This window comes from Alligator mississippiensis, chromosome 7, assembly GCF_030867095.1.
Source record: "Alligator mississippiensis isolate rAllMis1 chromosome 7, rAllMis1, whole genome shotgun sequence".
Taxonomy (NCBI): domain Eukaryota; kingdom Metazoa; phylum Chordata; order Crocodylia; family Alligatoridae; genus Alligator; species Alligator mississippiensis.
Window position 1 is genome coordinate 75,163,499 of NC_081830.1, and position 12,018 is coordinate 75,175,516.

The following is a 12,018-nucleotide window of genomic DNA, read 5'->3' on the forward strand; positions in this document are numbered from 1 at the left end:
GCTAAAAGGTATTGAACAAAAAACCAAAACAAAACAAAACAAAAAACAAAAAAAAACCCCCAATACTTCAAGACCGGACCTTAAAATTTAGCTTTATTTTTTCCTTATTGTTCATGAACTTTGACTTTAGTTACATTTTATAAAAGCATTTTAGCGAACTTTAAGTGTTAAAGGCTTTCTTTAAAACAAATCTTTGTAACCTTAACATCTTTTACTCTTAGTAACTTTGAATACTTTGCTATTACAGAAGGGTAATGTACAGTTACATCTCTCAAATTACTGTTTGTGACTTGGAAAGCAAATATATCTTAACATATAAACATTTGAACCCTTCCAGTTGACCAAACAGATCCATTGCTTGCTTATCTCTAAGACTAAATAAAATAGCATACAAAGTATTTTTCTCCCTTATGGTCAGTAAAATGACCTTGCAGGTAGAGTTTCATTAAGAAACATCTCTCCTCTTCCCCAGACTTTTTTTTTTTTTTTTTTTATTAAAAGGTACACTGAATAGCAGTTGGTATGTTTACAATTTAACGTGCAAACAACAGGTATTGTATATTTAGTATTATGTGGCTAACATTTAAACTAACCAAAAATACTTACTTCCAATTTCACACTGGCTGTAAACCACAATACAGAATCATTCTCGTAAGCTAACTACTTTAGGGGGTAGACTAGAGACATTAAAAAGTGAGACTTCTGATGTTTTAAGTGTACCCTGCAAAATATTTTTAAAAATCCACCATATACTTAACATAATGCCTTTTAAGATTTATGCCTTCATTAAAAACAAACAAAAAAACAACCATCTCGCTATATATGTTCATTGCTATATTGCCCCCCCACAAGCCTTAGTAAGTGTAATTTTTTTTTAACCAGAGATTAATCTTACTGTGACACACTTCATTCTAATTATTCAACCAAAACAAAAAAAGTAAGTGACTGTCTGAATTTTGAAGCCAATTAACATTTAACATGCTTAACCTTCAGTAACCATCAGCTGACTTGTCACCAGTTTTGATTCTTGAACAGATTATGCAAAATACAATATTCTGAGATTGCAGACTATGCACCATTTTGGGCATGTTATAGATTTATGAATTAGAAAAACCCTGCAAGAGACTTACAAGCAGTTACTGTTAATGCAATGAACTTCAATTAATTAAAATTTTTAGTAAAAGCAGCCCTGAGAACATGGCTCAACTAGCAAGTCTAGTTGAAAAACCACCATAATCAAGCAAAAATTAGGAAGATCCATTTAAGTTGTTAAATAATATTTACCAATATTTGAGGCAAGTAACAGCCTACAGCTCTCCGAAGAACTGGAAAGACAGAAGGAAAAACCCCAGAAGAACAAAACAAAAAACAAAATAGGAGTAAAATATTTCCTAACTCCACTCCCTCCCAGTTTTCAAAGTCTTTTAACTTAAGCAAGTTACAGCAACTACTAGAACTTGCAGTTTGTCCCAATATTACAAATATCACCTTAAAAGTTAAATTTAGAAGCTAGTGCTACAAACCACACAAACATGCCATTAGTTTTAGAGTGGAGCTGTGAGAGGAAAGAAACTCTCCCCAGTCAAGTTTTGTTAAATTGCTACATTTTTCATGAAATATTTTACTGGAGCTAGTCAGAATTTTTTTTAAGTGGGCTGTAAATGACAGTGAGCTAAGAGATGTTGCTATGAAATACATGGTTCAAGTGTTTGTCTTGAATTCAATAGGAACCCTTTAACATACTTCACCAGTTAAGTTTTATGGTATTATCTGCAAGATGATTTAGCGCACACAGGTTTATGCATGATCTACAGGCAATTCCATGTATACGATAACTTTCATCGATCTTTAAGTGCATTATAAGGTGGATAAACAACAGGTAAAATTATCACATGCAATTAGATTCATATAGACCCAAACGGATTCTTTTAAAGGTACCAAGTCTTGCAGAATTGAGGGCAGTTTTACCCCTTAGGAAGGCATTTCTGACTACTTGAGAAATAAATCTTTAAAACTTCTAGAATTCAATTTATTTAGGTGCATCATAATAGTACCCAGAAGCCCCAGTCAGACCAAGACCCTACTACTGTACAAACCAAGGCAGGGGGGAAAAGGGTAGAAATGGAGAGGATTACAGACGACAACTAAAGTAAAAACATAAGAGTTGCAAGCAAGTTGTATCCAATATTTGACTGCATCAAATGTTGTTTTGAAGGCTGATACACATTTAAGATTTGTACTAAAGCACAAAGAGAACAGAAAGGACTTGAATTTGTCCTGCAACATTTATAGCAGTGATAGCATCTGGAACTTGCACTAACTAGGTTATATCACTGTTAGACTTTCCAGTTGATATCAGGCACCTCAACTTGTCATTGACAATATCAATAGCATTAGTCATATCTGAGCCATGTGATACCCGTCTTTCAGAATACACACTGCCCCTTCCACATAGTTTCCTATTAAAAGGGGCCAGCAAAAAAAAAAAAAAAAAAAGAAGAGTAGAGCAGTGCGAAGTGGCTTTAGCTATTAAGAAAGCACTTTTAAACCTACTTTAGTTTGGACCCATTTCAATCTGTAGTCAGGTCCAGAGCCTTGCCTTATAAATCAGATTTACCAATGTGTGCGAAAGAAGGCAGTTCCTATAAGGTCCTATATAAAGCCTATATGGAGAGGCAAGTAGGTAGCAATATTTACATGCTGCTAAGATTTAGTTACAGTTCATTGTGCTTTAATTATGGACAAGGCAGCTATTAATGGCTAGCTTTAAGCTGCATTGTGCTTCTCCCCATGTCATGAAGAGACTGGCAAATGGGCGCATCTTGTAGAGGCACACTTCAAATTGACTAAGGTTTACTATAACCAAGATGAGTTGTATGTACAAGTTTGTCTCAGAATAGCTGCTTTGACAACTTGTGAGATATGGAGAATTCCTACTGTGGGGTTTTTTGAAAATTAATTTATAGCAGCATAAAGTCTGGCTCCTACTACCAAAGAGAAGCAAGTGACTGAACTATGCATTTTTTTTTTGGTATGGCAGCACTCCAAATGTTTACAAGCTGTCCTCAATTAGTTAACAGCCATTAAAACTTCAAGGCAAGTTCATAAACCAGTCTGTCAATTGAAGTGTTACTTGTGAGGTTTAAGCCACAAGCTAAATGGTTGTTTTAAAAAGGGAAAAAAAAAAAAACACCCTCAATTTAAACGGAGGGATGAAGTTTTCAGGTGTAAGATATAGACAAAGCAAGCTAGTGACTCTTTGTCACCACTTTCGCAAAGCTTTTCAGGTTCGTTAAGCGTATCATGCATACATATTCTTGGTGAATCAGGAACAACTACTCTGCTGATGGCAGAAACCAGAGAATTTGTTGTGTACTCATAGTTAGATAAAGTAACTAACTTCTAAATTGAGCCATGACTGTTTAGTGGTGTAGTCTGCCAAGCCTAGAGTTGGCATTTCAGTTGCCCAAGATTCAACTTAGTTTCCTTTACATGAAAAGGCTGTGCATTTAGTTAGATGCTACAATGTATTTTGTTTTCAAATATTTTCAGTCCATGTGTTACAAAAAGCAAGTTTAACCTGAATGTTTACACCTAAACACTGGAAGCACTGCAACTGATTCCTGGGGAGTGTGTTACCCCTTTTATAGACCAAGATAAATACAATAGAAGAGAGCAATTGAACTGCATTTTTCTATTTTTATTTTTCCAAGTCTGACAAAGGCCTCGAGTGAAAGTCTGTAGCTTTAACATCCATTCTCACCTTTGTGTCCGCTTGACCCAACTATGCAATAACTACCCAACATTCTGATTGCCTGCCTCGACCACAGGTAGGCTTTGACACCATTTTTAATATATAACATTACAATAAGTAAGCCAACAAGTTGGCAAAGAAGAGTACAGAGGTAATACAGTTAGTTGCACATGGCCACCAGGACTTTGTCAAGCGAGCTGGCATTTTTGATCACTTGAGTTTCTTGGTCTAAAACTTGTGATTGGCACCTACAGGTCAGTGAAAGTCCCAAATCACAAAATAACATTTAAGTTAAAAAAAAAAAAAAATAAACCCCAAAACAAAAAACCACCACACAAACCAAACAAATAAACAAAACCCCCTACATTTATTATGTCAGTTCTACCTAAAGACCATGTCCAAAAAAGAACTATTTGTGCTCTAGGTTAGTTTTTAATCCTAGATACCCTCTATCTAAAAGCCCCCTGAATACTGTACTTTGTCTGTTTGGACAGACAAATGTTTTGCTCAAGCAAATAAAATATACCCATTAGTGACACCTGATCAGGTTTCTTAGACCTATGAACTGAAACCCACAGGAATGTTAAAAAGACAGTCACACAAGTCATAAGGAATTAAAACCTCAGTGATTTTGAAAACTGCCAGTTAGCCTGCAACATTAATCTAGAATCCAGCACTATTCTGAAACAATTAAAAAAAAAAAAAAAAAAAAAAAAGGAAAAAGAAATGAGGTTGTTTGTGAAGGCCAGAGCTTTGGTGACAATCAGAACCAAATTTAAAGATCTGTAGTTTGTCCAGACCTGAGCAGTTGCTCGAGCCTGGTGATCTTGTTTATTTGCAAGGCTTTATGGCTACAGCACATTCTTCATTCATTGCACATATAACTGATATCTAGAAGACAAGAGGAAAAAAAAAAGTGTTAACAATGAAGTACACAAGTACTCAAAACTGGGTACAGGACCATTTCCCCTTGCCCCCATGGTCTTTTTTTTTTTTTTTTTCTGTTGCCTTGTTAATTTGCTTCCTTGATACCCTTTTTTGGGGGAGGAAAGAGAACACTGCTTACAGATGGGAAAAACAAAACAAAAAAAAAAATCCAGTACCTTACTTTCAGTTCAGTGTGACAGCACATGCCCAAGAGTAGCAGCACATTTGTTGAGCCCAGTCAAACTAGTGTCTTTATAGATTGCATATTGTTTCAGTGGGGCTTTTTAGTGCTTGTATCCAATAGCTCACTGAACCAGCTTTAGATTAAAGCACCAAAAAGCCCTGCTGAAGTGCCTGATCTGTAAAGACACTAGGGAGATGGGTCAAACCGACGTACTTCCTCTTTTGGAGAAGTACTGGATATTTTTCCATATCTGTCACAGGCCATAATTGATGCAGCTAGCCCATCTGTGCTAGAAAGTTATTAGGAGGGGTTTGTACAGCTCTGGAAAAGGTTTGTGTCTTTGTTTATTTTTGCTGCTAGTCCAGCTTTTACTTACCCCCAAATGAAAATCAAGCTATATAAAGAGAGTGTGGCCACATGCCCCAAAAGGGTGGGCTTCTGCTGCCAATGTTAGCAGGCATGCAAGATTCTTTTACACCCCTAATTTCACTGCAGAAATGCATTTCAATCAGATACTAGCTCAACTTATTTTCAATGCCCCATCAGATGATGGGTATACTGAACCTAAATTGGAAATCCTGCAGAACCTTAAGGAGGTCCTGGCTGCTTTCTGAACATGAAAGTGGCTCTGCTGGCTCTTCAACCGCTTTGTATTTTCTTACCTGCACATCTTCACTTGCATTGAATTTCCCTTCTATTTCTTTGCCCAGGTCACCTTCTGGCAACTTCAGATCCTCACGAACTTCACCACTTTCTGTTAGCAGGGAGAGGTATCCATCCTGAATACCAATCAGCTACAAAGAAAAGTTGCACTTTATAAAACTTTGCCACTTATGTGCGCCATAGATTTGCTGTTTGATAAGTTTGTCTTGTGTTGAGTCCAAGTATCCTCTAGCAAAACAGATTAGAGGCCTCTTTAAGCACCAAGTACTAGGTTGCTAAGCACAAGCCATTTCATTTTAATATCTTCTAAAAAAGGGCTATTTTTAAGACTGAGAATTACAAGCATCTCCTAAGCTAGAGTTGCAAGTCTGACATCAGTGGTCAACTTTAAGACTCATTTACAAAGCACTTTGTAGCTGGCAGCATGACAATTTTACATCCTACAAGTCAGCTAGGCAACTCTTAGAATCAATGTAACCTGATGGGACGATGATCTGAAGACCACTCCAATAGCTCGTTTGGTTATTTAAACTTCTAGATGCAGCTACTATTTATGAGTCTCACGGCTGCAGTTTTAGTCAACTGCTTATTCTACACACTGATCTTCCATGGAAGAGCTGGATAGCATTGTTAACTGAAACATCTTAGAGGCCTATGACAAGGGGCAGATGATACAAGTGATATGCAATTTATCTGGTAAATTCTGGGCCACTGTTAATCAGAAAGTTGATTTCTATACCAAAAAGTTAAGTTCCCCTATTTAAGTAGGAACAGTAAGCAGCTAGTTCTGGACACAGCAGGCCAGAAGTTGCACATCGGGCATTAAGCATTGGCATTTTATATTTGGCACACTTATGGGCTTATAAGCCTTTAAAAGCCACTCAAGGGGGGGGGGGGGGGGGGGGGACCTACAAGTCAAGCTGAAGGAAAAAAAAAAATCAGAGTGGGAGAGTAATATTGAAACAGGAAACTTCAAGTTTAACACTTCCAGGACCGCCCCCCCAAAAAAGCACCACGCAAGCACAGAGCCAGGTCATGCAAATGACAGACACAAAAATATTTAAGGTACAGACATTTACATTTCAAAAAAGACTGGAGCTGTGAAATTCTAGGGAGTTCCTTGGACAAGCTGAGAAGGATACAAAATTAACAAGACTTCTAACTTTAACACTGGATGAAGCAATGCTAAAAATTGGGGTGGTTTTGCTACATTTGTATCCTTCCCAGTTAATCCACATAACACTTCAAAAAGGCCAGCAGCTGTTAACTCTTTAAAAAACTGTTCCAAAAGGGTGCATTGTCCACTCTACAGGGCAGAATACATGATGTGCATTGGAGCAATACAACAACTCACTTCACACTGGTGGGGAGAGGTTTGCCTGTCCATTCTCTACGCCCACCAGATCAAGTCTTTCAATAGATGTTGGTACAGTCTCGGTCCAGATTAGATGGACAGAGCCAATTTAGTTTATGATCAACATTAACTACTGTACCATCTCCCAACCCAATATTCCAGTATTAAACTCTCAGTAACTGAGGCCAAGTTACTTGCCTTTTCTTAGAAGCCAGTTTTATCGAGAGCAATTATTTCATATTGGATTTATGGGCAATTGACAGCTTAAGTGGTAACCTCTGCCAAGTGTAGTTCTTTCAGTTATGCAAGTCTATTCACGAAGCAAAGGAAGTTCCCCCCCCCCCTTTCAGACAAGTGTTACAACTACTATGACAGCAGTTTGTGAACATAGTCCCTTTTTCTACACTTTGAAGGTTGGTTTCAGGAGCAACAGAGTCTCTTTAGAAGAACTAGGCAACATACAAAAGTTAGAGGCTGAAGGCAAATTAAGTCTTACTCTCAGGAGTCATTTTTTCTCCCTAGACCACGTAGTCAGACTAGTCCCCTACGCTCTTTAGTGAGCATGGAATCTCCTGTCCAAATTCTTAGCTCATATTACCAGCTTGTATTGGCTGACAGCAAGATGAAGACTCCTCAGATTTCAGGGGAAGGTTTTATATAGTGTTGGCAGTATAAGGAAAACATAACCAAGAAAAGGTTATCATCCCTAAGAACTGGGAAAGTATCTTCATTTCATGAAAACACTGGACCCCATTATAAATTTTCTGCTTATAGAGTTATTAGCAGTGCATGAGCTTAGTTTCTGATGTTTTTTTAGTCCATTAAGTGTTACAAGCTAATTAATGCCAGGTCTCAACAGGAAGTTTGCTGCACCTCTAGGTCACCACTGCTAACCAAGTTCTTAATATCCAGAAGATTACATTATTTAGCTTAACAGTATGAGTTTACTTGTCTTGGTATCCAGGTTTATTGTGGTTACAGTTAAGAAATTCTGTAGTCAGTTCACCAACTCACTTGATAGTCACTCCTCTTGATATTTGGAACATCCATGTTGTGAGTTGATGGGCAGATATCTTCATATTTCTTACCGGTAAAGATGTCAATACCAACCAGATGGACCTGCAAGAAGCAATTAACATCAAAACAAAGAATAAAAGCCTCCACTGGCAAAATGCTAAAATCAGACACAGGGGGTGGAGAGATGGAAAAACACTGTTTTATGCTATGGAGGCATCTTTAATTCCACCTAGATGACAGAGAACCAAGAGATTATGTGCAATTTGAAATTTAACTGCATGTTTCTAGTGGGACAGAGGGGAGGGCAAAATTTTTTACAAATAGACTGTTTTCTGTGAAAAGAAGTCTTTGAGAGCCAGTTACAATGGCATCACTAGATTAGATATCGCTATAACTAGAGTCCTTCCACCAGTATAGTTGTACCAGCAAGTTTTCTAGTTTGGCAAAGTCTACTTTGGCCAAGTACAGGAATAAGCACCCCCTTCCACTTATTTCTACATTGGCTGCAATTCTAACAAATTGATTATTACCAAAAAACATGAATGGAGCCCCCCAATCAAGCACAGGCTTGTTTACTACAACGCAAAAGGTAGTTCTTGACTATGGCAGGCAGAGAAAGTAACACTGGACTAAGCTATTTGGATAAACCTCAAACACAAGCAAGATGCCTCTTCCAGCCAAACGATCCTCCAGGCTCAACCTGAAATGTTCTACTGATCTGCTGACGCTACAAGACCCAGACATTTCTAACAAGGACCTAACCTCTCACTCGCCACCAGTGACAGTTGTTTGATATTAGAATTAACTTTAAAAAAAAAACAACACAAAAAAAAAAAACAAAAAAACACTACTGTCTTTATCAAGAGAAAGCTGGGGGTCTGACTACAACTTTGACAGAGGGGCAATAAGGTTTCGCCGCTCCCAGAGGTGTCTAGTGAAAATGACCCAAGCTAGAGCGCTGTCTGCTAGCTAGAGCTAAGCAGCATGGGTTAGCGACTGTCATGGGCGGGATGGATGCGGCCCACGGGTCCCCTAAAAGATATTAGAGCATTAATATTTATCTGCCCCCAACTGCCTGTCATGCAGCCCTGAACGGCTAAATCTCAGTAAGTGGCCCTCTACCCAAAATTAAGCTGTCCGCCCCTGGGGTAGGTCTTTATATTTCTGCACCGTGAATGCCAAGCACATGGACTCAGCTCCCTGCAGCGGTGGCGCAATTGCCTGCCCTGGCGAGGCCTTTCCAGTTCTTGGCAGCCGCTTTCCCCCGCGGGGAGGGGAGAACCGGAGAGCCAGGGCACAGCCCCGGGGGCCAGGCCGGCCCAGAGCCCCGGGGTAAGGCTCGGTTAGAAACCCCCCCGCCCCCGGAGCGGCCCTACCTTGGCGTGGCCGTGCTTGCCGGTCTTGGACGTGGACATCTCGACGATCTTGCAGGGGCGGCCCTTGAGCACCACGAAGCCGTTCTTGCGCAGCGCCGAGCACTGCATGGGGTAGGTGGACGAGGCGCCCGCATCGCCCGTGGTGAAGTCCAGGTCGTCGGCCATGGCAGCAGCGCGGGGTCCGGCGGGGCCTGCGGGCGGCGGGGGTCAGCCACGTGCGCCGCCCTGCCCCCACCCCGGCGCAGCCCGCGCCGCGCCGCGCCGCGCCGCCCCGCTCCCCGCCCGGCGCGGCCCGCACCTCCCGCCGAGACAAGGCGCCGCGGCGCACCGCCGCCCGCCCGACTTACCTGGCTGCAGCGCCGGCGAGAAGGGAAGAGGCCGGGAGGGAAGGGGGGAGGAGCACCCACAGCTCGGGGCCCCCCCCCACTTCCGCTTTGAACCCGCAGGCGCGGCCCTGATTGGCTGCGCCGCCTTCCCCCGGCGGGGGGCGGGGCTCCGCCGCCCTCCTCCCTCTCCATGTGGCTCGGGGCGCACTCACTTCCGGGTTGCCGCCTTTCCCCCCCAGCCGAGCTCCGGCATTGGCTGCGGCCCAGTCACGTGGTGCGGACGTTCGTTTCCTCCCCCAGTCGGCGCGGCTCCGGGGTGGCGCCTCCCTTCCTCCCCAAGCACGTGGCTCGGCTGCGCCATGTCGCCCTTGCTACAGAGAGCGGAGTGGGTCATAATAGTCCCGCCGCGTCACGTGCTACGGGCGGCCATGGGGCTCCCTGTGCTGCGTCAGCCGCCAGGGGCCGCAGGAGGTCCAGAGCGGGGCTCGGGGCGGCGGTCTGCAGTGCACGCCCCGCTGCAGAGCAAGGCGCGAACCCCCTGACCAGGGGGAAAAGTCCTGCCTGACCCCATATGCCAGGGGTGCCCCCTAGCCAGGACCCCTGGGGTTTAGGTCCCATCCCAGCCTTGGCTGCAGCACCCTGCATTGCCTCTGAAAAAGGCTTTGAAACATCCCAAAAGAAATGCAAAACCCTAGAGCTCTTGGTTGGGAGGTGACCCCTTTTATTAGACTAAGAAATTGCAAAAAACAAATGATCTTTTTCTGCAGGCTTTCGGGCAACTTCGTTTTTGCACTTTTTTGTTTCTGTCTCTGGGGACTTTTTTACCACCTTTAATTTTCCTTGAGCCTGAGGAAGGGCACGCGTGCCCAAAAGCGTGCAGGAAATTTTTTTTTTTTTTTTTTTTTTGCAATTTCTTACCCTAACAGAAGAGTTCCAGAGTTTTGCATTTGTTTTGTCTCAGACCAACACGGCCACCAAACGCATCCCTTAAAAATCCTGGCACCTGTAGCTGCAGGAGGGGGGAAATTCCTGCCCTGCCCCAAGTGGGAGCCAGCAAAGCCCAAACGCATGGGAGATGCCCAGAGGATACCTCACTCTATATGTTTGTACATCAGCATTGCCATGGCAAGGGAAGGGACCGCGGAGTAGGCACATGTACGCCAATGACCACCCCGCCCACGACCCAATCATCCCAACCTGCAGTTATTTGGGGGTGTCCCCATCATGGATCCGACGTGGCGGGAACGAAGCCATCCTTGGTTAGCAGACATCCAACCACCAGTTGGCTTGTCGGCTCTGAGGTGATTAGCCACAGATCTGTAATGACCCCGACAAACGAGCTTCCAGCGGGCAGTAGCCACCCACTTCAGGACTGCTGTTGTCCCTTGACTCCAGTGATCCCAGGGGTGCCTTGAAAGCCTTTCACGGGTGTCTTTGGGTGCCACACAATGTTGTTAGCACTGTTAGGTTTGCAAACATGATTCACAAGATAAACTCAGAGATTTCAAAGAGAAATCCATAGTTGTGGCCTTTCTGAGTCCTCTGCGACAGAAACTACTGCTCCTTTAATTTTTTTTGCAACAGAAACTACTGCTCTTAAAAGTAAGAGCTGGCATTTCCCCAGGGGTGCCTCCTGCCTAACAAGGTTGAGAAGCACGGATGTAATCTTTGCATCTTCCTCTGTTCCTGAGCGGGGGAAGCTCCTGGCACCGCTTGAGGAATTGGCCTGTCTGATACATTCTGGGCCGATCTCCGGCGACCCTGTGTCTTGCGGTCTTATCACCTCATGCACACGGGCCTCATCCAGAACCACTGCAAAGCATGTCGAGAGGTTGTTCCGTCACCATGGGCAGAGAGAGAGAGAGAGAGAGAGAGTGTGTGTGTGTGTGAGAGAGAGAGAGAGAGTGTGTGTGTGTGTGTGTGTGAGAGAGAGAGAGAGAGAGAGTGTGTGTGTGTGTGAGAGAGAGAGAGAGAGAGAGAGTGTGTGTGTGTGCGTGTTCCCGCTCCACTTCCTTTCTGTATGCTTTGCGGCTTTGCGCACAGCCTGTCTTTTAAGGCAGCACCTCAATGCTTTCCTGTGGCATGCAGCCTCAGCCACGCCTTCCGTCACCACCTCTTTTATATACTCTTTTTTTATACTCTATTTTTATACTCAGTGTTTTCATCTTCCCAGGAAAATGAGAGTTGAACAAGTGCTGGTGGTGGCTTAGAGCAGGACTTATGCATTCCCTGTCACCAGCTAGGAAATGAGTTGCAGAAAGAAATTAGTATGCAAACTAGTTCAGTTTCCCCGCTCATACCATTCTGCCTGTGATCTCCAGAAGGGTCAGACAAGTCTCTCTCAAGACCCAGCCAAACATTCAGAAAACGGCTTAGGTCTAGTCTACACTGCAGAGTTCTGCTAGCAAATCCAAAGC

The 12,018-nt window shown here is 43.1% G+C and overlaps 1 protein-coding gene across 1 annotated transcript; it reads right to left on the reverse strand.

Moving 5' to 3' along the window:
- Positions 1–76: 76 nt before the first annotated feature.
- Positions 77–9,719, reverse strand: EIF5A2 (eukaryotic translation initiation factor 5A2). The gene is made up of 5 exons (XM_014606228.3): positions 9,623–9,719; positions 9,276–9,466; positions 7,897–8,001; positions 5,528–5,659; positions 77–4,645 (listed from the first exon to the last, which is right to left on the reverse strand). The coding sequence occupies exons 2-5, from the start codon at positions 9,438–9,440 to the stop codon at positions 4,586–4,588; spliced, it is 462 nt and encodes a 153-aa protein (XP_014461714.1). The 5' UTR covers positions 9,441–9,466; positions 9,623–9,719; the 3' UTR covers positions 77–4,585.
- Positions 9,720–12,018: the final 2,299 nt, after the last annotated feature.